The sequence below is a fragment of the Xenopus laevis genome, chromosome 7L (genome assembly GCF_017654675.1).
Source record: "Xenopus laevis strain J_2021 chromosome 7L, Xenopus_laevis_v10.1, whole genome shotgun sequence".
NCBI classification, from domain to species: Eukaryota; Metazoa; Chordata; class Amphibia; order Anura; family Pipidae; genus Xenopus; species Xenopus laevis.
Window position 1 is genome coordinate 32,208,982 of NC_054383.1, and position 26,887 is coordinate 32,235,868.

The 26,887-nt window shown below is 38.2% G+C and overlaps 1 protein-coding gene across 1 annotated transcript in view; it reads right to left on the minus strand.

Annotated features, from left to right (window-relative positions):
* fra10ac1.L (fragile site, folic acid type, rare, fra(10)(q23.3) or fra(10)(q24.2) candidate 1 L homeolog) overlaps window positions 1–26,887 on the minus strand; it is a 48,961-nt gene that overhangs the window by 12,938 nt on the left and 9,136 nt on the right. Inside the window, exons 3-8 of the mRNA NM_001093463.1 lie at window positions 23,009–23,104; window positions 22,875–22,920; window positions 16,080–16,156; window positions 15,173–15,256; window positions 12,270–12,354; window positions 10,588–10,633 (exon numbers count right to left, since the gene is read on the minus strand). Coding sequence (NP_001086932.1) covers window positions 10,588–10,633; window positions 12,270–12,354; window positions 15,173–15,256; window positions 16,080–16,156; window positions 22,875–22,920; window positions 23,009–23,104 — 434 coding nt within the window. The remainder of the gene's footprint in view (window positions 1–10,587; window positions 10,634–12,269; window positions 12,355–15,172; window positions 15,257–16,079; window positions 16,157–22,874; window positions 22,921–23,008; window positions 23,105–26,887) is intronic.

Here is a 26,887-nt window from a genome sequence, read left to right on the forward strand (position 1 = left end):
TACCATAATGACTGCTTGTATATTTGCCTTGAAGGGGCAGATTTATCTAAATCTGACTTTTCTTGATTCATCTAACGTTTGAGAAATCCCATGTATCTCATGCTTTTCCCCATATCACGTATTATTTCTTACATCAAATTTCATGCATCCTGGCAATATCAGGAATAGAATATGCAGAATATATATATATTTTTTGTTGTGAAAGCTTTATGGACATCCAGGGAAAACATCCATTGATATATAATCAGAGCTTTACATAGGTTAGTAAGTGTTAGACTTTGTTCCATTTGTGTGTTACTAGTGTCTGATATAGTAGTTTGCTTTATTCCCTTCCCAGTACATTTTCAAGGACTCAGCAGTTTGTACTGAGAAACACAATGACTGTGTCAACGGGGTGCATATACACCAGGGAGTTTAACTCTTACATGTCCCAGGCACAATGGATTGGGCACAAATAAAAACAGTACTCATCAAACATGCACCTTGCAATGCTGTTTTTTTTTTTTGCTTCTTAGCATAAAGTGGCAAAGATCAGATCATTTTCCATACAGACAGGTAACTAGTTTATTTTTGCTACTAATATGAAATGATACACAGTACACAGTGATTAAACTGCTCGGCCTTGCTTGATTTGTGGGAAAAACTCAATATAGAGAAGGGAAAACTAGGGCCCAATTCCAAGGGGACCTTAACATGAAAATGCCATTGCCAAATGTGTTGTATAATAACTGATGTACATTCTTAGTTGTGTGTATTGTATATGCGTCAAGTCAACTTCAATGCCTTATTCCCAGAATGCCACTGGTGAGCAAAGGCTGTTGGTGGATATAGGCAAATGAAATTTAAGCTGGTCATTCAGACTTTCTACATTGCCCAGGAACCATTTTTCTTTCTCCTTGGTATTACTTAATACTCAAAGGTTTTTCTTTTCAGATTCAATAGGCAAGACCCAGCTTATACATTAATATATCCAATTTATTGCTAATTAACATTTTTGCTCCTTCTTTATTCCAGTTGAGTTATTAGTATCATGCTAATGACTGGTTGTGACTGCAATGACTGCAACACAACCCACGTTATATCATAAAAGCACAAAAAAAAAAAACCAAGGCTTCCATTTGTCATCTGTAATGGCCTCGGCTAGAAAGAGAAATCACAATAGCCTGAGCAAGATTAGCCTTAAAGGGCTTCGGCATAAGCAGCTAATATGCTTCTTGGCAATATCCTCCTCACAAGATTATTTATCCAACATATGCCAGCTTTTTCCGCACTCCAACACAGTAATGTGATATGAAAATCTTGTCCCGGTCTCCAATTAATCTTTTTATTAAAATACACTATGAAGGAACAACTGGCTACATAAAGTAAATAAGTACAAGGTGCACTTAGGACAAATTAGCTGTCATGCTCAAATTGTTATTGTTTTCTTTGTGTTGGGACGTCAGTGCCCTCATTATCTACTGTAATAGTAGTCTGTAGGTCAGCTGCTTTGTATTCACAAGAAAAGGTTCGGAAGAATATGCTTGCGCTTTATAAATCACTGTAATAATAATGACAAGATAAAATATCAAGCTCTGCCACTAATTATAGTGTGACCAAATCCCTTTTCCTATCAAATCACAAAAGCAGAGGATGTAAAAAGCAATTGTATGTAGCCATGTGCCTAGAACACCCAGTGATGAAACATCTTCTTAACACTCCTGATATCTGAAGGAGGTATGTGTAAACCACTGCTAAAAAGTGCTGGTGTACTTGTAGCATTAGAAACTGTGGCACATCATTTAGCATTCACAAATGTTTAGAGGCCTATTTATCAAAATCTGAATTTGTGAATATTAGGGAGTTATTTATTAAAGTCCTACTACTAAAAACTCGAAAAATTTTCTATAAAAACTCGAATTTTCAAGATTTATTATACCTCGAGGATTCAAAAAGTCAGAATCCGAAAATACTCCATCTTCAACCTGTTGAGGTTCTGTAGAAGTCAATGTCAGAGGTCCTATTTGCAATTTGAAGATATTATAGTCTGCGCTGAGTTTCGTATGATAATCCGAACATTATGAGAATTTCCGGCGGTTTCACGAAAAATTTTAACTTCTGAAAAATTCAGATTTTTGTGTGACAATCTGAAAAATGTATGTTTTTTGCCAATCCGATTTATTTGTGTGTGTGTTTTTTTTTAATGATAAATAAGGGTAAATCGTGGATTCTAGTTTGGTCTGACTTTTTTTTTTATTTAAAAAAAATCTGAAAAATTCGATGTATTGCACCATAGCATTGTGTAACATACCTTTCCCTCTCTAGGAACTCTGAATAGGATTCCGTGTTGTAACTATAAAGTTAGTTTTATTTTTGTTTTATCTTTAAGTAGACTCACTTATGACAATGTAATATTAACATGTGGAAAACGAAATGTTATATCACGTTCCAAGACGACATGTCATATCATTGCTTCATATGTATATTGCAAGTTTCAAAAAGCAATAATAAACTATTGATGGAAAACAAAAAAAAAAATCAGGAAAATTCCGATTTTGACGAATAACAAACTCGAATGTTTGCTTACCCTGTATGTATTAAAAAATTCAAACCAATTGATCTAATAAAACCATGAAAATAAAACTTGAGAGCATCAAATTCTACTCATCATTGGGGCAAATTAACTAAAGGGTGAAATGGCTAACGCTAGTGAAAATTCGCTAGCGTGACGTCATTTTGTTACTTCGCCAATTTACTAATGGGCGCTGGCGTAAATTTGCTAGCGAAGTGGACCTACTCTAGCGCTACTTCTCACCCTTACGCCAGGCAAAGTTGCACTATGGCGAAGGGACGTAACTACGCTAATTCACTAACTTGTGCATTTTACTGAACGTTACCACTTGCGCCAGACTTGCCTTCGCCACCTCAGACCAAGCGAAGTGCAATAGAGTAGATAGGGCTTGCTTCAAAAAAAAGTCCCAAAAACGCTGGCGTCTTTTACTTTTTTAAGGGTGATAGGCTGAAAAAGATCTTAATTTTTTTTGGGGGTACCCTCCTTTCCCCCTACATTTCCTAACATATGGCACCTAAACTATACAGTGGGCACATGTATAGGGCAAAATAACTATTTTATTTTATGAAGATTTCCCAGGCTTGTGTAGTGTAATGTATTTGCTGCAACATTTACATCCAGTTGGCGCCGTATGCAAACTAGGCATCGCTAGCGTAACTTCGCTTGACGAATTAAAGCTAGTGTAACTTCGCTACCTTTCGCCTCCCTGAGCACAACTTCGGATTTTAGTGAATTAGCGGCGCCCTGTCGAAACTTTGCCTGGCGAAGTGCGGCAAAGGCGTCGCTAGCGCATTTTCGGCACTTAGTGAATTTGCTCCTTCATGTACAGTGAAAAGGGAGGGAAATTAACATAAAGAGGCCCATTTATCAAAGGTCAAATTTCAAATTCATAAACTCGAAATTCGAACAAATTTCAAATTCATAAACTCAAAATTCGACCAATAGAAGTTTATTAATAAAATCTAATTTTTCCAACTGGGACGAATTGAATCGACCTGAAAACTTAAATCGAATTTGAATTGAATTTATAAAAACGCAATTCGAGTTGTTTCTCCAAAAAAAACTCTAATGTCAGGAAGGCTGCAAACAACTTCAAATTGACTCCCATTGACTTAAAAACAGCAATTCAGGAGGTTTTAGGTGGAAAATAGCCTAATTTGAGTTCTTAAAGGACCAGAGTATGATATTTCTCGAAAATTTAATTTGATTTTTTGTATAAAACTCGAAGTTGAATTTGAATAACTGACAAACCAATATGGAGTAGGCACTCAAATAAGGCAAACTTCCACCAGGCAACAAGTCATAGTGAACAAAATTTATTGTGTCCTCAGCCTGAAGCTTTCAATAACAAAATTTGACAGTTTTGACAATAAAAAACTCGAAAATTTGAATTTCAAATTTTCAATTTGACCCTGGATTGAAACTGTAATAAGTATTACTTTCAACCGGGAATTAAACACAGGTCATGGGATGCTGTGGACAGTGAGAAGAAAAGCTGTCCAAGAAGATTTAATTGACAGATCAATGGTTGAGGAGATTTCAGCCAGAAAATAGATGGTAAAAGAAAATCATAGAAAAGCTGTTGATTAGATGTGTTAAATGCAGTAGAAACGTTGAGAAGTATAAGCAAGTGTCATGCAGTGGGTCAGACTGGTGGGTGCAGGGCCCACCGGGGCTGGCGCCTCAGGGGGCCACCACCACCCTCCCTCCCCAGAGTATGTGTAAATCAAACCTACCTTCAGCACATCGGGGGAGGGAGATCAGTGGGCTGGGGGAGGGCCCACGGGGTTTAGGTCTGGGCTGGCGGCGCCCACAGGGTTTTTTCAGGTGTCTCGTTGGCCCAGTCTGACCCTGAGTGGATAAATTGTGGCATGCGGATTATACATGAAAAAAGTATCTAGAGGAATAAAATGAAATGAGTGTGGAATGAGCATTGCCAGGCAAGAGTGTTAGAAGTCCACATATCATATGTCATTATATCTATGTGATATCTTCAGCTTTTATAGCTATATAAGGTCTTGAGATGAGAAAGTGAGTGAGAGAGTGAGGTGGGCAAAGTTGCAAATGTGCAACAGGAAAAGTGAGGCTACATGAGGCACGAGGGTTGGTAAAGCTTCAATGACTATTACAGCATAGGGTTGCCACCCCGGCCTGGCTGGTAAAAATTATGGCTGATCCCAATGTTATTAAATTCCTAAATTAACCTATCTTCTTTTCAGTATAATACAATGGACTTTTATCAGATTTTGGTTTCCTTGAGCTATACTTGAGGTTCTGTTTCATTACCACAAACATTGTTTTTTATGTGCCACAGGATTTCCATTCAACAGACTTGTTCTACTGGTCTGACTCGTGGTTTCTTTTCAATACTCTTTTAACAAAGCTAATAACATTGCAAATGAGCATTGCAGTGATATGAGAACAGTACAGGCAAGAATACAAAAGAAGTGTGCGCCCATAATGTTAATGTGATTAACAGTACAAACCTGTACTAAAAAAATATGTAAAATATAGTCACCAATGCAACTGCCACATCAAAACCTGCACATAGCCCACTGGAACCACCAGCAGAATTGGCAACTATCAATCTGCAATTTGCTCAAAATCTTCCACAATTTACCCTGAAATGTGTAGGGAAAATATCCCATTCATAAAACATACCTCCCAACTGTCCCGTTTTTAGAGGTACAGTCCCTCTATTGCAAGCTCAACCCACAGTCCCTCGTTTGTACTGGAAAGTCCCGATTTTCTCTGCACTTAACAGGCAGAAAAAGAAACAATGTTTTCCAACTTAATTGGCTTTTGGCAGAGAGCCCAGAACAGCCACAGCTGCAGATAAGATACTTTTGTAACAATTTTGAGATAAGCAAATAAGTAATTGTAACAATATAAGATAACAGGTGTCTTGGGAGAAGTTAGACTCACAGCTTAAAGGGCAATTCACCTTCATTAGCAAAACTGTAATAACTGAAAAAAAAACAAAGAAATATGTCCAAACTTTCATTACCTGGCAAATTTTGTAAAATGAACATGGTAATTAGGGGGTGTGGCCACAAAGATGGGCGTGGTGGTCAAAAAATAAAACTTTTTATTTCCAAAATGTTGGGAGGTATGCATAAAATTCTGCTGAAGGAAAACAGACTACCTGGGGCATTTTGGCAGATAAAATCTGCTAGGAGTACCACAGTCCTAGCAGTAAATAAAGTTTACCATAATTCTACAGCAGTTTATCCTCAGTGAGGTACCTAACTGTTGGAAGTTTTAAAACTAGGTGGGAAGGCTGAAAACACTGGCAGAGAATGAGCAATAGCACTGAGGAGGTTCTTTTGCACATACGCCTCTTATTAAAGGGGTGTTTCACCTTTAAGGTAACTTTTACTATGATATAGAATGGCCAATTCTTAGCAACTTTTCAATTGGTCCTCATTATTTTTTTTTTTATAGTTTTTTAGTTATTTGCCTTTTTCTTCGGACTCTTTCCAGCTTTTAAATGGGCTTCGCTGAAGCCATATAAAAAACAAATACTCTGTAAGGCTACTAATGAATTGTTATTGTTACTTTTTATTACTCATCTTTCTATTCAGGCCCTCTCCTATTCATATTCCTATTCATATTCATATTCCAAATGCAAAAATTCGTGATTTTTTTATAAAATTGGACTTCACAAATTTTTCAGAATTTATTAAACCCAGAGGATGGAAAAGTCCAGCATCTCAGACCTGTTGAGGTTGCATATAAGTCAATGGGAGAAGTCCCAATGTTTTTTTGATGTGCGCTGGGTTTTGTGCAATACCCTGAAGTTTTTGGGGTGAAAATTCCGAAAAAAGGTGAAAATCGTATGAAAAAATCTGAAAAAAAACCCAGTGAAAATCTGATTTTTTTTCTCCGCAAAGCAAATTTTTCGGGGAAAATGTAATAATAAAGAAGTGTAGAAAACCGGAGCGGATTTGATCGGAGTTTGTAGCAGAAAATGTTGAGATAAATTCGGACTTTAATAATAACCCCCTAAAAGTTCATTTCAAGGCGAACAACTCCTTTAAATTCACGTGAATGAGCATGGCTGCAAGTACTTGACCTACTGACAAAGGGGCTCAGTCTGATACCAGAACGCAGCAAATAAGCCAGTGGAATTTTTTAAATAGTCTCTCAAAATGGTTAGTGGGTGGGTTGTCCCAAAAATACTGGATGATGTAGCAGTGGTTTTCAAATCCAAACGTACCTTTTATTAATATTCTGTAGAAGTATACAAAACCAGTGTCTCTAACAGGACGAAGAGCCATTTTTATGATGTGCATTACATACAGTACAGAAAAGTAAGACAATGGCTTACTGATTCCCCACTATATGCAATGTAATGCCCACAGCCTAAAAATCGAATGCCATGGCATGTTTTCACTTCCACAGTCTTTCATTGAAAACTGTAACTGTCAGAACCCTCTAACCTCACATGGCAACTACTTCCTATTCATTAATATAAACAAGGGAACAGAAAATGACTCCGAAACGCCCAATCAGCACACAGACTCCCTAAAATAGTTCATTCCCCTGTTTAATCATTGTCTCGCGTGCCAAGTACATGTATGGGACTTATAATCCTGAAACCTGCTATCCAGAAAGCTCTGAAATATGGGAGCTTTCTTTTTAATTGAACAATTTATGATGGATTTGCTCATTTTAATCAGGATGCACCAGGATTTAGTTCGGTATTCAGCCAGGATTTGGCATTTTTCAGCAGGATCTGGATTCATCCGAATCCTCATGCCTGGCTGAACTGAATCCAAATCCTTAAAATCATTTGACTTTTTGTGTCATGGAACAAAACAGCAAGTAAAAAAAAATTATCTTTCTCCCTGCCCCATTCTGATTTGCATATGCAAATTTGGCTTCAGTTCGGTTGTGGAAGACAAATCTTTCACAAATAGTGTTGCCAACTTCTAAAAAAAAATAAATTACCGGGCAGTGGTGGGGGCGGAAAAGAAAGGGGCGGGACGTGATACAAAAGGGGCGGAGTCACGCGGAAGCATCACAAAAGGGGCGGGGCCACCACCCGAAGCAGAAGAAAATGTAAATTTTCATCTGCGGGCAAGGGATTTTGTAAATGGTATTACAAGTTACCGGCATCTACATTGCCGGTAAATTTGTAATACCGGCCCCGGGGGGTGTTTTACCAGCTAGGCCGGTAAAATACCAGCCCGGGTGGCAACCCTGTTCACAAATGATCCCGTATCCCATCGTGGATTCGGTGCATCCCTAATTTTTAATTAAAAGACAGTACCTTGTACTTGATGATAACTAAGCTGCACAAATCCATGTCTATTACAGAACAATCCTAATGGTTTTTTTTTTTAATGTTGAAATCTTTGAAGTAGCCTTAAAGTATGGTTACCGGCATTATTCATAAAAGATACAGGGCACAAACATTCCAGATAACAGATCCCATACTTGTATGGGTATGGGACCCGTTATCTGGAATGCTTGGAACCTGGGGTTTGTCTGGATAATGGATATTTCCGTAATTTGGATCTTCAAACCTTAAGTCTACTAGAAAATCATGTAAATATTAAATAAACCCAACAGGCTGGTTTGGCTTCCAATAAGGATTCATTATATCTTAGTTTGGATCAAGTACAAGCTACTGTTTTATTATTACAAAGAAAAAGGAAATCATTTTAAAAAATTTGGAATATTTGGCTAAAATGGAGTCTATAGGAGACAGGCTTTCCGTAATTTGGAACTTTCTGTATAAAGGGTTCCCGGATAACATATACCATACCTGTACTAGAATGTAAAGCCGAGATATTAAGCAGGCAGAAAAACTTTATTTTGCAGGTTAACTTCCAACTTAAAAGGAAAAAAAATATCTGCGTAGGGCACTTAAAATTAGATCTGTTAATTTCTACACCTCTGTATCATGGAGAGAATATACTAGTTTAGTAATAAAATGCTGATAAATGAACTCTTGGACATTTTGACACTGAATTTAAAAAAAAGTTAATTTAATTTTTTTTTAAAAAAGAGCTTATTTTGTAATACGGTAAGTGGTTACGTTTGTATGTAGTGCCCCCTAGTGTTCTCTCAGTAGCATATTTAAATGTAAGTAGAGAGCACAAGAAAAATTCATGCAGATCTGGTAGATTTGCTAAGTCTTACCCTTGCAAATCTGCAATTTACTCAGCAACGGGGATAGAAAATGTACCCAAATATTCCCTTATAGCAGCAGATTTTATCTTGCTGAAGGTGCTACTCAGAGTTTGCTGACTGTGTTTTCTCATTTTTTGTCTTAGTAAGCTATTTACTCTTAGAGGTGATTTACAACCCCAAATGATGATACACCCTCCTAAAGATTCAGCATAAAGATTAACCTTTGTTCTACGTTTGTCTGTCACCTTATTTTTTGCAAAGTGCAAACTTTAATCTTACATAGCACTTCTTATTATTTGCAGTGCTGCACATAACATTGTTCTTTAGAGGCTGCAAACTAATTTTGGTTCCAGGGAGAAAGGGAGATTGCCTGCCATGAGATAAGCCACAATGATTGGGTGCCAGAAGCATGTGTTTTCCTAGCAACTTTAGATTAAAGGGGAACTATCACGAAAATGTAATATAAGCTGCAGCATTTCTGAAATAATTAAGTTTATCTTCACTATCCCTCTCTCAGCATTTGTTTCTCTTCATTCTCTCTTCATGCGGCAGTTGGGTGTCAGACAGTCATTGACAGTTAGATCCAATATATCTTATAGAGGGGCTCCTTTTGTCTAGAAAATGTGTTAGAGTTCACTCTAGAAATCCACACCAGAAAACTCTGTCTTGTACGTATGATAAATATATATCCCTCGTATGTACAATAACATGTATCTGGCACAATATACAGGTATGGGACCTGTTATCCAGAATGCTTGGGACCTGGGTCTTTCTGAAAATGGATCTTTCTGTAATTTGGATCTTCATACTTTTAATCTACTAGAAAATCATATAAACATTAAAGTAAATGAAATAGGCTGGTTTTGCTTCCAACAAAGATTAATTACTGTGTATCTAAATTTGGATCAAGTACAAGGTACTGTTTTATTATTACAGAGAAAAAGGAAATAATTTTTTAAAATTCTGATTATTTCGATAAAATGTAGTCTATGGGAGATGATGAAGTCTCAATTCCATGGAGCACCAGTCATTGTCGGAACTTTAAAATGTTGCAATTTATTGAAGAGTAGATAACATCAGTTTATACACACGCCACTTCCTCAGAAGCAACATGCAACATTTTAAAGTTCCAACAATGACTGGTGCTCTGTTGAATTGAGACTTTGTGATACAAATTGCCGCGTTCTATCCGAAGGCGTGTCCATGCTGCTAGCACAGACTGTTCGGTCAGTCCCTGGCTCGTTGGAGTGCTCTCCAAAGTGTGTTCTCATCTATGGGAGATGACATTTCCGTAATTCGGAGGTTTCTGGATAATGGGTTTCCGGATAACAGATCCCATACTTGTACAACGTTGTACTTGATATCCTATTTCCTAGAACCAACCCTTGTATTAACTCATACCAACATCTGTGTCAGACCTTATTTAAATGTCCCAAGGTCTGGTCTTTTAGAAGCACCACAAATGCCTGAATATGACGGGGAAATTTGCCCTATCCATTCTCTGGCTGACTGGGCAAGCAAATGGATTTCATCAGAAGCAGAAGGGAATATACAGCTCATATCATATAAGGCAGCTAATACCTTCAACTGCACATACAATCATTGATGAAAGGAAACAACAGATAGTCTGTCCTTCCAAGCCCACCTCAATCATACAACTGCCTCCGAAGGGGCAAGCTGTGATGATCAACCAATAAGGCAGAACTGGGTTAGATTGCCCTACCACATCATTGTGTTATGATATTCTGAAGGTTGATGCAAGGCTCTCTCAAAGTGCTTTGTTTATTATACAAATCATTTTTTGCTAAAAAAAAAAAACACCATTGTTTATTATTCAATTACAATAACTATACATATGTTTCAACACATTCCCAGACTTTCTAATGAAATGCTACCTTTTCCAGCGATAACTTCTTTTTCCACTCGCCATCGAAACCCAAACTGTTATGACACAAAAGCAAAAGCCATACCAATATTAGTATATGAATGAAAGGGTTTGTTTACTATCCAAAAGTACATTACAATGGCCATTTGTCTGCCCATGCAAAAATTTTTACATTTTATACTGGATGATAGTTTTATTTGAACCAAAAAGTTGTTACCTTTGTGAATGAACCATGAATTTGCACATCTGAATTTATAATTAGAATAAGCTTCTTAGTATACCCTGTTCATAAAATACTAGAGTTCCAACAGTAAGACTATGGTTATGGTTATAAAAGCACTGAGTGATTAGGCTATGTTTGTGATCATGATAATGATGAGCATGATATTGTGATCCTTAGGAAAATAGTCTAGAATATAAGTAACTACTGTTTTATACATGGTAATATATAAAGCAGGGTTTCCTAAAATTCTTCTAAAATCTTTATCCAGAAACCCATTGTTCTGATAGCTTTGAAATATTGCAGTACCGTTTTCAGAAGTGTCCCTAATTATACAAACATTTCTTCATTTTTTACTTACTTGCCAGTTGTCTTTTTTCTTTAAAGGACAAGGAAGCTCATATCACTAATGAGTCCCAATGGGTTAAACACCTAACAGTGAAAATAATCTCTTATTTTAGACACCATGACTTCAGTATAGATAGTGGCACTGCACCCAAAGGAGAATACCATGGGCTGATGCATTTTGTAGAGAATATGAGTTTTTATATTCACACTGGCACCCCCCAGTGGATGTCAGTTTCACTGTTATTTTATAATAAACTATTACATCCTTGCTGAAGGTTGTCATTGTCATTGGTTTCCTTCTTAAAGAAAGATCCCTTATCTAGAACAGCACAGGTCCCATGCTTTATGGATAACAGATCCCATTCATGTAGGCTGATGTTTATGCTGTATGTATGGTTTTATTTCTAAATTACTCTACCATATAAAATTTCATTCCAGAATTAATAAGTGTATTTTTTAGTTGTAATATTGGTGTGTAGTCAGCCATCTCAGGTAATTTTATGTGCTTTCAGAATAAGCAAATGCTGCACTATGGAACTGCTTTCTGGCAGGCTGTGGTTTCTCCTACTCAATGTAACTGAATGTGTTGCAGTGGGATCTGGATTTTTACTATTGAGTACTGTTCGTAGATCTACCAGGGAGCTGTAATCTTGTGTAAGGGAGCTGTTATCTGGTTACCTTCCCATTGTTCTGTTGTTAGGTTGCTGGGGATGGGGAGGAAACGGAGGGGGTGATATCACTAAAATTTGCAGTACAGCATTAAAGAGTGACTGAAGTTTTTCAGAGCACATGACTGGGGGCTCCTGGGAAACTGACAATATGTCTAGCCCCATGTCAAATTTCAAAATTAAATATAAAAAAATCTGTTTGCTCTTTTGAGAAATGGATTTCAGTGCAGAATTCTGCTGGAACAGCACTATTATTATGTTTTCCAATTACAATATCCATTTAAAGCAACTCTAATAACAAGAAACTGGTTCTTGGAAGGCATTCTAAAGACAAGACTGATGATGTAAGAGGAAAAACTGAAACAGAATGCTGTAGTTTTTCCACAAGAGCAAGCTCTCTCACCAGGGAACACAGCAGATGTTTATTAGACAGTGTATTATCCTAGGGCCACAAACCTTGTTTTCCTTGTATCTGCTAAGATCTGCTATGCAATATTCTTTGAACAATTTATCATAGTATTTCTTTGCAAGTTTCTTCTCCCTGTCAATATAGGAAAAGAGAAGCAAATAAGTCAGGAGTGGGGCACCAGACCTGTACTTGCTATGGGAGACATTTAAATTTAGAGTAGTGATAAATTTTTGATTTAAGTATACATTTCTAATTTTAGTTAGGTTGTTTGAAGGTTTCTGGTGTGTGCATTGTGAATAAGCAAAATGCAATGCATATGCTGGCTTCTCTTTTTTGTTTAAATGCAAAAAAAGGAAACAGACTTTATATTTTTGTATTATAGCTTAATAAAATATAAATGGGGCATTTTTAGCTTATTCAGTGAACTACACTGCAAAATAGAGGTCAAAACTCACTGAAAAGTTTGAAAGTCACTAAAAATGAACAAAATGCCTGCTAAAATACAGACCTCCATATTTTACCTTCCTATATCCCTCTACAGATTGTGCCTGTTTTAATGTTGGTGAATGGAGGATGAATAAATACATTAAAATAATGTCACAAACATTTATTTAATGTCATTTGATCAATTCTGGGTCATAACTATCCAGCACTAATTCTTATTATACACTGTCACATTGGTTTACACTTATACATAAAATTCTACCTCTATTGCCAATGCCACACGGGGCTGATGCTTGTATCAGTCTTCTCAAATGCCTGCACCCGGAGCACTGCATTGGCTAAAGTGCAGGCGAACAGAACGGATTTCGGCGCTGAAACACGTAATGTATTTCAGCACAGAAATTAGTTCTGTGTGCCTGCACCCGAGCCGATGCAATGGCTCTCAGCCCCATGTGGCTGTACCTCAACAATTACATAAAACTATCACTTAACGTTATATTTTTATGTTATTTAGAAAGGCTCTGTTCCCAGATACTGGCAACACAGACTGCTACAGATTTCAACATAATAATTGCATGCTAATAGTGGGGGTATATTGAATTTGTTTTTTTGGATTCAGTCAAATATTGAATCTTTCATGAACCAAATTCCAATTTGCATATGCAAATTAGAAAAACAATCCAAGGGGAAAAATTGGAAATGTGGTCTAAAGCCACATGGTTTTTGAGCGTTCAAATCCCAAACTGAATGCAGGATTAAGGGCATACCTAGCTAAAATAATATAGTCAGGTTGGTACATGTTGGTTATTACAGTGCCGCTATCTCACATTACTGATACTTGGGCTAATTAAGAAAAACCTCAAATGTCTACTGAGTTTTCATTCAGCACACTGAGAACCAATACATCACGGAACTGCATATAGGTTATAGGAATTATTTAAGATATTATGGTCCTCATTTAATACTGCCTCTGCAGCAAGAGCCCTAAGGGGTGCCCAAGTGCCCACCCCTTATGAACTGAGTGCTACTGTATGAAAGCAGAGCTGTATTCCTGTGGAACATGCAAGCATTTGAGCTCCATTTTTTTTAGCACAAAGTCCATTCTGCAAATTGCAGGGCAGTGTGCAAATATGCAGAAAACATGGTGGCTTGCACCACTACTTGGCTGCTGGGTTAAATCAAACCCTAGTAACAAAATAATAGTTGAAATTCAAAACTGAAGAGCTGCTAAAAAGAAAAACTAAATCATTTAAAAACCACAAAAAATATGAACACCAACTGTTAAATGTCTTAGAATATCCCTATCTACATCATGCTAAAATTTTTAGGTGAACAACCCATTTAAGGAATGAGTTTAATTTATAAATTTTCAGATGCCTATAAAATTCACACTATGAACAAATTTTATAGTGGGCATTTGCTGCTTGCCTGATAAGCCTCAGTGCAATGTAATTAAGTAGCTCGTACTGTTCCATTTAGAATGAGGAAGTGGGGTGTTACGTTCCTGCAAAAGGTAGAATGAACTTCTGCACCCCCAAAATGTTAATTCCCAGTCTCTAGCTCCAGAGCAATTGGCAACACGCCACAAACTACATTAAGGGGGTTATTTATTAAAGTCTGAACGTCTCGAGTTTTTTGTTATAAAATTATGTTTTAGTGAAAAAAATTTCACATTTTTAAAGATTTATTATACTCGAGGCTGCATATAGTCAGAATCCGAAAATCTGCCATCTCAGACCTGCCATGGTTGTATATAAGTCAATGGGGGAGGTCCCTACCCTTTTTGGAAGTTTCTGTGAAATTAGCCGAAAATCTATTTCTGGATTTTCGGGCAAAAATCCAACAAAATTCAGACTTTTCAGGAAAAAAAGCTAGAAAAAATTTGATTCGGGAAAACCCTCCAAAAAAAAAATATTGTACAATTCGGGTCTTTGCTCGATTTTATCGAGTTTTCCCCCGATCTGATTAAATTGTGCTTTTTTTAATTATAAATAAGGTCAAATCGTGGATTCTACTTTGGTTGGACTTTTCTATTTTAAAAAATCAGAAAAATTCGGATTTTGATGAATACAGTAACCCCCTAAATGTTAGTCTGTTTCCTGATGAATTAGAGCAGTGGTCCCCAACCAGTAGCTTGTGAGCAACATGTTTCTCTCCAACCCCTTGTTGCTCCCAGTGGCCTCAAAGCAGGAGATTATTTTGGAATTCCAGGCTTGGAGGCAAGTTTTGGTTTCATAAAAACCAGGTGCACTGCCAAACAGAGCCTCAATGTAGGTTGGCAATCCACATAGGGGCTACCAAATGGCCAATCACAGCACTTATTTGTCACCCCAAGAACATTTTTCATGCTAGTGCTGCTTCCCAACTCATTTTACTTCTGAATGTTGCTCACGGCTTCAAAAGTTTGGGGATCCCTGAATTAGAGAATATACTTTTAGACAATCTTGGAATTTCAGCATTAGTAAATTAAATAATGTTAATGAACGACTAGTGTAGTCACATATACCAAGTCATGTCGTCCTCATCTTCTTCCTCCCACAGGAATCTGTGGTTTTCTCTAATGACATCCAAATCTGTTTTATTACTTTCTCTGCAAATAAAAACAGCAGTAAACATAACAACATAGAAAATTTTGTACATCTAGGGCCTATGTGCAACACAAAAGAGTGCAAATTCAATTCAATGAGCATGAAAATCTGTCAAGTCCTTGCTACCTTAAGCTACTCTTGTTGCGTTGACTAACAAATCAAAAACTCCTGGGCATATATATATACATGTATATTTGTAGGGGGCCATGTGAAGTCTCAATAAAACTACTATTTTTCTATGCGCATGAATGCTTCCAGTTATTTATATGCTGAACAGCAACCCTTTAGTCATTGAACTAATTAACTAATTAGCTGTTTTTTTCGGTTTGATGCATATAGCTATTATCATACATGTTCATTATACAATTTTGCTGGCAGAAAAAAAGCCATATTGTGGGGAACAAATTTATTAGTTTGTGAGATAAGGCTATTGTACAGCAAATAATCCAATTTACAGCTGTAACTTATATCACAACATATATAAGGTATTGAACAACTTTGCTAGTTTTATACATTTTAATGGTCAATATAGACAATTTCTAAAAATGTGTTGAAAATATATTCTGCAAAATGCTTTAAATTACAAAAAAAGCAATATTCTCTTAAGAAATAACTAATACCATATAGAATGCTTCAATAAAATAGCAAAAAACATGTTGAGCCCTATTCATTGAGCACATGTTGAAAAGGGGTATATTCTACCTTTTTTAAGAATATTTGATTTAATTAACTTGAGTACACACCCTAATGGTGATGTAAATACCATTAATCTTGTGCAGAAAATAGTTTATTTTACTAAAATAGTCTTCAGTGTACTGCACTTACTTTGAATGCTGGAAATCTTGCAGTTTTCCACCATAGTACAAAATGTAATCGTTGACATATTTCTGGTGTCTGGCAAACTGCAAAAGTAAAAGTTAAAGGAAACAAATCTTGTTCATAATTCCTTAGACTGTAAGAACAGATGCCTGTGTGGTATCTTCAATGCGAACTGGTAACAAAATGCAAACATCAGAATTCTTCTTCACTGCAGTGATTAATAAATGTAAACAAAGTGTAGGCAAAACATGATGCATTTTAGTCAATGTGATTAAAAGTGCAGTCTACATTTAGTTTTGCCCATATTGTATGGAGCCCAGATGCTTAATTTACAGTCGCAATTGTCACACAGTAGAATTAAACAGGAATAGTGCTTCGTATCTATGTGGCTGCTGTGCAAAGGCCTTCTTGTACCTTTCTGTATACAGGTATATAGGACCTGTTATCCAGAATTGAGGGGGAAAAAAACAGATAAATAATATAGTGTAGTATTTCAAATTACATTTTTGCAAATGCACTTTAAGTGACCTAAAGTTTGTTTCGTGCCACTTAGTACAAATATATCCTGTAAAATACTATTCCCTTAGGACAGAGGGTGGTGTTGTGCCATTAAATGGTTGAAATTTAACCCGTGGTGTCTAGTTGTAGTACAACAAGAGCCCACACGCTGGTTCCTAGTGAGTCAGGCAGGCGATCATACTAACAAACTGTAAGTTAGTAAAAGACACTGATAATGGTAAGCGTTCCGGTTCACTTCTAATCTTCTTGCATCCTTAGTGGGTAAAATGAAGCAACATGCGTTTATACAAGTTTAATAAATAAATAAGATTACACTCACAAAAGTTTCTTCTGTAAAATCGCTTAAAAACAATGCAGCGTTGATCATGCCCCACTATATCTGGTGCTAAGCGTCACACCTCAGGCCAAACACTTCCAGTGGAGACTCTCTCCCCTATGGCTTAATAACACAGAAATAGCTGAGACCTGTACCAAGGAATATAAAGAATACTGGGAGACTAACTGCCACTCAGCCCAGAATAATACAATATGGGAAACCTCCAAAGCAGTAGCTAGGGGCACGCTAATCTCAGCAATAGCCAGAGCACAAGCAGTAACTAAGCAATTGAAGAGGCTGCGGACAAAGTCCTCACAACCGAAAAAGCCTACTGTGTACAAGGCAACATAAAGAGTCATCAGAATCTGGTCACTGCTCAGAGAGATCTTGAGTTAGCGCAAACTAACGCCACCCGCAAAAAACTATATTAACCAAAAGATATTTCATCAAGGGGACAAAAATGGCAAGACCCTTGCGTATCTAGCTAAACTAAGCAACCCCCCCACAACGATAGCCAGAATCAGGGATACTGCTGGCAGTTATATGACTAAGGTGGAGGACATTGCAGAAGTATTTGCAAACTACTACCAAGACCTCTATTCCACGCGCAACTCCTATTCCAGTGTAGAGCTAGATCAATATTTACAAGACATTACCTTCCCCAGGCTTAGCCCGGCAGAGTCCTCCTATCTAGATGCCCCCATAACCTTGGGTGAATATGCAGAAGCCATCGGAAACCTATCCCCAGGGAAAACCCCTGGACCAGATGGTCTACCGGCCGCCTGGTACCGCTTTCTCGGGGACCAACTAACTCCCAAACTACATGCCACACTAGTTGAGGCAAAGAGACAGGTTCACTTCCTCAATCCTTCTATGCTGCTACCATAATTCTTATACTTCCTGAATCTTGCGACTCCTATCGTCCCATTTCTCTTATCAATACAGACGTTAAAGTTTTAGCAAAAATTCTATCCCAGCGCCTAAATAAAGTGATAGCTACAATTGTTCATCCAGACCAAACAGGCTTCATGCCCAACAAAAGCATGGCCATTAACCTGAGGCGGCTGTACTCCCACCTCCAAGTTAAACATCACAATGTGGGCACCAGAATGCTAGCATCCCTAGATGCCACGAAGGAATTCAACTCAGTCGAGTGGTCCTATTTGTGGAAGGTGTTAGAGAATTTTGGGATAGGCTGCAATTTCATAAACTGGATTCAGTTACTCTACCAGTCTCCAACTGCCCGTATACAGGTCAATAACTCTCTCTAGAGCATTTCCCTTATCCCGTGGAACTAGACAGGGATGCCCGCTTTCCCCCCCCTACTGTTTGCCCTGGCAATAGAGCCCTTAGCCATAATGCTACGTCAATCAGCCAATGTGATTGGGCTCAAGTATGGGAGGTTGGAAGAAAAGGTAGCCCTTTATGCAGATGACATCCTTCTATTTCTAGCAGATTCCAAGAACTCTTTGCACAAGGCTCTTGAATTGACTGACCAATTCGGTACTTTCAGTGGCCTGGTAGTGAATAAGGGCAAATCTATCCTATTCTCCATTGAGGCACCCCGATCTGAAGGGGAAATCCAAGGACTAAAGTGGGTGTCAAAATTTAAATACCTAGGAGTTACCATATCAAACAAGTTTGAAGATTATGTGGCGGACAATATTGAACCAGTGACACAGTTATTTAAAAGTAAAGCAGGTCAATGGGAACGCCTCCCACTCACGGTATGGGGCAGGGTGAACCTGTTCAAAATGATTTTCTTACCCAAATATTTGTATGTGATGCAACATGCTCCAGTGTGGATTGCCCAATAGGTACACAAACACATAGACTCTTTCTTACTTCCCTATATATGGGCCCACAAATCCCCTAGGATCAGCAAGCTGTCGCTTGCCCTGCCACATCTCCGATACTATTACTATGCCTCACAACTAATGTATATACATAACTGGTTCTGTCCAAACCCAGAAAACACTTTAACTGCACTCCATGCCTCTATAGCAGGCTCCCTAGAGGCAATTAGAAACGCCCCATACAGGAAAAGTAAAGACACCCCTGAGTTGCCACCAGTACGGACAATTCCACAGAGAATATGGGCTCTAGTTCGGAAAATGATGACCCAAAAAAGTCCTAAGCCCTCACCGTAAACCCCATTATGGAGGAACTCAAACATTCAGCACCTATTGCAATTGCCAGACTTCCACTACTGGCCTAAACTGGGGATCTGGCACTTAAATGATTTGTTAATCAACTACACCTTTCCTACTTTGACCCAACTCAAAGAGAAACGGAATTAACCCATGATCCAGCTATATCGCCATCTCCAACTGCGACATCCCAATTTGGCTCACAGTCAGGCTCTACTTCGATTTCACAGTATGAATGCAGACTATGGGATCCTAGCCCCAAAAAGTTAATATATGACCTCTACAAATCCCTGCTCTGGGGAACCCATTTCAGAAGGTAAAGAGCAAGTGGGTTGTGGATATACCTCATTTAGATAATGCAATGAGGGAGGATACTATAGAGGGAGTATATGACTTCCTGATCTCTACCAGGGATAAGATGGTTCAATAGAGAATAATGCACAGGACCTACAGTTTATTACCCCGCTGAGACTAAAAGTGGTGGGCAGGAACCCCAATGCCATATGCCCCAAGTGTCAGGCCCCAGATGCTGGGTTCTTCCACCTGTTGTGAACTGCTATTGGATTGTCATAGCAATGCTTGTACATGTTAATGTGTGTGTTGTTGTGTTGTGAACAGCAAAAATAAAAACCTTAAAAAAACAAACAAAAAAAAACCAAAACAATGCGTATCCGTATGTGGTTCCAAGTTCTTTAGCGTCTCTCAGTCCAACACGCTTGTCTCGGATCTGCGGCCGCCACTTCCACACTCCTCTGAAACTTATTGGCCAGTTACGATGACAAGATGATCACCACTGAAATCATCTCCCCGTTCTTAAGGAACCCATGAAAGATTTCACAGTATGAATGCAGACTATGGGATCCTAGCCCCAAAAAGTTAATATCTGACCTCTACAAATCCCTGCTCTGGGGAACCCATTTCAGAAGGTAAAGAGCAAGTGGGTTGTGGATATACCTCATTTAGATAATGCAATGAGGGAGGATACTATAGAGGGAGTATATGACTTCCTGATCTCTACCAGGGATAAGATGGTTCAATAGAGAATAATGCACAGGACCTACAGTTTATTACCCCGCTGAGACTAAAAGTGATGGGCAGGAACCCCAATGCCATATGCCCCAAGTGTCAGGCACCAGATGCTGGGTTCTTCCACCTGTTGTGAACTGCTATTGGATTGTCATAGCAATGCTTGTACATGTTAATGTGTGTGTTGTTGTGTTGTGAACAGCAAAAATAAAAATCTTTAAAAAAAAAACAAAAAAAAAAAACAAAACAATGCGTATCCGTATGTGGTTCCAAGTTCTTTAGCGTCTCTCAGTCCAACACGCTTGTCTCGGATCTGCGGCCGCCACTTCCACACTCCTCTGAAACTTATTGGCCAGTTACGATGACAAGATGATCACCACTGAAATCATCTCCCCGTTCTTAAGGAACCCATGAAAGAATGAACATTTATCTGCTCCTCACATTCAGAATGTGTCCAGCTCTTAGCCCAGCACGACCCCGTGATGATGAAAGCAGTCCCAACAGGTGCACCAGGGTGGGCTGCGCGCAGGTATTGCACGGAATTAGTGGCGGAGGTGTGGTTTGTTGGTGCTAGGAGGAGAATGCTCTGTTTACTCCTCTCTCTCCTCCCCTCCCTGCTGTGAACTGAGCCCAGAGCTATAAGTGAGCAGCCAGAGACTCAGGTAGGAAGTAATGTCACACCAAGCTAACATGGCAGCTGCTATCCTAAACAAACACAGAGAGCTTTTAGAGCCGTTACCTCAAGTTTGGTAAAGCTTCTACAGAATGAATTGTGGCTAATCTATTGGCAATAAACTTCCACTGTAGCTTTCCTTCTCCTTTAAGTTCTGAAAGCACATTAAAGCTGTTAAATTTAAATGAATGTAGAAAATTTGTACCGATAAATGATGCACCAAGCTATTATGTCCACTATATATGAGAATTCTATTCCAATAAATAACAAGTGTTTCATTCCGGGGCAGATTTATCAAGGGTCTAATTGAAAATTTAAAGTAAAAAAATTGGGATTTCGAGCTATTTTTGTGTGTTTCGACTACGGAATAGTCCAAATTCAATTCAAATTTGAAAATAATTCCCATTACTTCGAAATTTGACCCTTAATAAATCTGCCCCTTAATGTATAAAATAAAAACAGCACAAAAATACGTAGATGTACGGACATCTACGCATTTCAGTCTACGCATTTTATATATGCATACATATAAAATGGAGTATATAGCTTTCTGATCCCAGATAATGGATCCCATATCTGTATCATACTGAAACACTTCACTCCTTTCTAAAAAAATAAATAAATATATATATATATATATATATATATATATATATATATATATATATATATATATATATATATATAATCTACAGTCTGGTCATTTCCCTATGGGACCAGACTGTAAATTATATCCCTATAAACAGCGCGTTCTGGCGTCAGAACGCGCCGTTTATATGCTTAAAGTGACAGCACTTGCAGCTGCTGCACTCTCCCTACAGCGTTCTCTTCATTTGTAACCCCCTCCCACCTGTCTTCCACACATAACTCTCTTACTTTACAGGCGCGCTGCTTCTGTCCCTCTCAACTATCGTCGCTCTTACTTTAATTTCAGGTCTCTCTCTCCCAGCCCCTCCGTCTCCGGTTTCCTGTTTCTCTCCGCCCACCCATGATGCCTCTCCTACGGAACGCATTTTAGTACATGCTGCGCACAAATACCTTTGCTGCATGCGTTGTCCTATGCCTTCTCTATAGCTCATTCTCCTCCTCAGTCTCTCGCTCCCCCTCCCACCATGGCAAAATCTCTCTCTCCCTCTCATGTTCAGCTGCCCCTCCCATCCTCCGTGTCCAGTCTCACTCGTCTTGCTTTTCCTCATGCTCCATTAAAGGCAGAGCTTATGATAAAAGCTGATAATAAAAGGAACAAACAAGGGAGTACAGGCAAATACAAAAAAACAACATTAAATAAGGTGAACACACACAGGGGAAACAAACAGGGTTAATACACACAAAACATAGTGTAGCATTTATAGACCATACATGAAAGCCAGGATGTAAGACATGCAAAAACTGTAGATTATAATGCATAATATACCCCCTACTTAAATTTATAAAGATATCAGAAGTCACCTCGGAGTTATGTGACCTTTATAAAAGCACGAGGCCGCATGGTCACATAACTCCTCTGTGACTTATAATATCTTTATAAATTACAGTAGGGGGTACATTATCCACTATATATATATATATATATATATATATATATATATATATATATATATATATATATGTATGTATGTATGGAGTGAAGTGTTTCAGTATGACACAGGTATGGGATCCATTATATGGAAACCCGTTATCCAGAAATCTATAGACTCCATTTTATCCAAAAAAAATTGAAGTTCTTTTTTTCTCTGTTGTAAAACAACAGCTTGTAGTTGATCACAACTAAGATATAATTAATCCTTATTGGAAGCAAAACCAGCCTATTGGGTTTATTTAATGTTTACATGATTTTATAGTAGACTAACGGAATGAAAATCGAAATTATGGAAAGATCCATTATCCGGAAAACCACAGGATAACAGGTCCCATACATGTACAATCAAATTTAACATTTACTATGCTTTCACTACCCCCACATTTACCATAGTCTTTATAGTTCATATAGGAAGAGTGTCCTTTAAACATAACATATTAATTGTCAAAATAATGCACTCATCAGAACTGTACAAAATATTTAGTCTTTAATGAGCAGTTACATTTAGGTATTTCCATTAATTATAGGCAAAGGATACAGCATCCATGGATATTAAGTGGACTCTTCGATTTCTTGCTTCTTCCCTGATAGAGAAAAAATATTAAGAGAAAAAATATTAAGAATAAATAAAAAAGAAATAAGAATTAAAAGAAAATGAGATTGTTTTCTTACCTGTCCCATTCATCAGCGGCAACCTTTTTGTGAGCAACCTTTACATGTCTGTCTTTCTGAAAGGGCTTCTTAAGTAATGCTTCATCCTTCTTTAACCTAAAGTTTGGCAAATGTATTAGATTTGGTAGGTTATTTCTTTGAACATAATAACATTTATACATTATTTTGATTATTTGCATTTCAAAACAAAGCTTTACGGCTTATTAATAAATCAATAAATCAGACATGTTTCTCTGGATAAACATAAGAGAAACACAATGATGCAGCATTAAATCTGCTAAAAACATCAATTCAATGAAGGTGATATTGCATTTGCTCGGTTACATCTGACAAAAGCACTTTGCAACGGCAAGTTCAGCATTTTATATAAAAATGCAATAAAGTCGAATGGGTGAAAAAAGAGAATTTATACATGAAATAAAAAAAACTGAAGGTTACTTCATAAATAACCATCTTGCCAATGTCTATACACAAACACCTTGCCATTGCAGAAAAAAAGGTCAGTTACATATTCAGAGAGAATAATGTACTCCACACTGTATCAATTGGTATAGCAGCTTTAATGATTTACCAATTTAGCTACTAAAAGTATGTATGTGTATGTATATATATATATATATATATCCGTATTCGTCTGGGTGGCACACTGTGTCACATCGATTACCCGGGTGCACGGTAAAAAATTCATACACTGTTCAAATGACCAGCAACTCCAGGGATTTCAGTGAAAAAAGTTTTGTATTTAGATAAGTGCAGTTACAGCCAACGTGACGTTTCGGTCCACTCAGGGACCTTTCTCAAGGCAACTCCACCCTACACCCATAGGGGTATAAGTAGCCTATAGTGATAGATCAATTAAGGAAATTACATCATCAGAAAGTGACATGTGCTATGTAATCATAAAATCACCAATTACAATATCTAAAAGAAGTAAAAAATTACTTTAACATGTCAAAGTGCTAATCGTGATAAATAGATAAATAGAGCAGTGTTATAAAATGTGGTAGCAGTTACCTAAAAGAATATTCATTGTAAAAAAGTGTTACAGATAATTTAGAATATCGTGCTATATCTTACAAAATATGTAGAATACCCAAAGATATCATTCCCACTATGTATCTATTTGTTTGTCGGGGGCTAAGTCACTATCCATTACACAATATTTTAAATTCCCAAATAGCAACAATCTAAAATAAAACCAGATATAGGAATAAGGAGAAGTTTAGCCAAAAGGTCCAAATACACCCAGGAATCCCACAAAGCTCCAGTGTCGCCATCCAGTCAGAGAAAGGAACCTCATGTATACGGGGATCCTAAAAGTTCCAAAAGTACAACAGTTATTTTTTTCGGTCAGGAAACAGTTTAATTGCAACGCCTTATTGAGACCCCTAGGGGCCACGCAATCCAGCTCAAAAGTCCAAAATGCTTCCCTTTGTAGTAGCCTTTTGTCAATGTTGCCCCCTCTGACTGGGTCCGTGATACAGTCTATCGGCATACATTTAAACGCTGATGCTGGATGTTTCGCATGTAACCAATGTTGCGCTACCGGTTGTTTCGATATGTCTTGTTTGACATTTTGTTTTGGCTTAGGGTCTAAGGCGGCTCGTATTGTGGATCGATGCATACTTATGCGTTCCCTCAGCTGTCTGTTCGTCTTCCCACAGTATATGAGCCCGCAGGGGCATTTAATAATATAAATTACATTGCGGGACGTACAAGTGAGCCTATGTCTAATGTGGTAGGGTTTACCCGTATGTGGGTGAAAAAACTTCTCTCCTGTTATAAGAGTGTTACACATAACACAATTGCCACATTTAAAAGATCCCAGCTTTTGAAACCCATGTTGTACATTCATGTATTTTCCTACCGGATCTGTGGACGACAGTAGTTCTTTCAGATTTTTATTTCTCTTATATCCAAAACACACCCGATCATTATGCACTGCAGTTAATTCTCTGTCCGTTTTAACGATAGGCCAATGCTGTAAACATAATTTTTCATTAGTGGAGCACAGGCATCATAAGTGGTAGTGTAATACAAGGCATTTTGTTTTGTTTTAGTTGCTTGTCCACGGTTAGTATTACCCCTTAGCACTTCCATCCGGTCGAGGCTTAAAGCCCATTTTTTAGTCTCTTGTATTAATTTTTCAGGATAACCACGCTCCAAGAATTGCAGTGCCATATCATTTAGAGCCATCTCTCTCTCTTGTTGGTCACTGGTTATCCTTATCGCCCTTAACATCTGTGATCTCGGGAGGGAATTCAAAAGATGTCTAGGATGGCTACTGCTATAGTGGAGAAGTGTGTTCCTATCTGTGGGTTTCTGATAGACTTTTGTTTGCAGCTTAAGGAGTTTGTGATCTTTGTATATCATCACATCCAAAAATTGTATGGATTGAAAATCATAGTGTAATGTAAATCTAACAGTTGTAGTTAGTTTATTAAGATCATCCACAAAGCACAGTAACTCCTGTTCAGGCCCAAACCACAAGAAAAACAGGTCATCGATATATCGTCTGTAGTAGCCCCCATTTTTACGGAACAACGGATGGCCCAAAATATTCTGTGTCTCATATTTATGCATGAACGTATTAGCATAAGAGGGGGCTACATTAGAACCCATAGCCGTTCCTGATAGTTGCAAGAAGTATTGGGTTTCAAACTTAAAGTAATTTTTTCTTAGTATGAACTCCAAGAGTGTAAGTACAAACTCCACCGGTGGTCCCTTATATAGAGCATTGTCTGACATTAAGTCTCTGACAGCCTCTATGCCCTCATTATGAGGAATGCACGTATAGAGGCTACTGACATCCATAGTAACCATAATGAAAGACAGATCATTGGAATCAATGCTATCAATTACATGCAGGAAATCAGTAGTGTCCTGTACATATGAACCAGTACCCCTAAGTAGGGGCTGTAATAGGGAGTCAACGTACTTGGCTATTTTCTCTGTTAATGAGCCCACGGCAGCTATTATAGGTCTCCCTGGTGGGTGTGTAAGATGTTTATGGATCTTAGGCAAGGAATATAGTACGGGTCTTACTGGATGTTCCACATATAGTGCCCCACACAGTTTCTCAGAAATCCAACCGTTTCTACAGGCATCCTCCAAAATTCTTAGCAATTGAGCCTGAAATTTAAGAGTGGGGTCAAAGGTTAAAGGCTGATAAAATTTTTCGTCTGACAATTGGCGTATTAACTCATTCCTGTAATACTGATAGTCCAGGACCACCACCGCTCCGCCCTTATCAGCTGGCTTAATAATGATATCAGTCCTGTCCTTTAACGTTTTTAAGACAGCCCTTTCTTTTTTAGTTAAATTCCCCCGATGTCCCAGTACTTCAGGCATATGTTTGGTGGATTCATCAAGCATCCTGGAAAACGTTCTTAAAGATATACTAGCAGTACCTGGATCAAAATCACTCTTAGCTCCCAACATCATGAGCGTACTATCATCACCTGTGGGAGTCTGCTTAGTATGCTTAAAATATTCCTTTAGATTAAGTCCACGAGTGAATCTATAATTGTTCACTATGTTGTTAAACCTATGTGTGGTCACTGAGGGCACAAAGGATAGACCCCGTGCAAGAATGCTCACCTCGTCCGATGTGAGCTGGTGGCTTGAAAGATTTATTACTTTCCCTGCATCAGCCTCATTCCCCGTCGCGGCGGTCTTCCCCGCACTTTGCCCCTTGTGGTGCTTCCGGCCTCCACGTCTGCACCTTGCGCGCCTCCTCCATCCGGTGTCGCATCGGCGTCTGGAAAATCCCGCTGTATTGTGCGGGTATGTGCACCAGGTTCTTCCTCCGAGTCCCCGCTACTTGAAACATATCCAAGGGGGCGCTGAATCCTGCGCGTCATCAACCTGCGCCTCGGT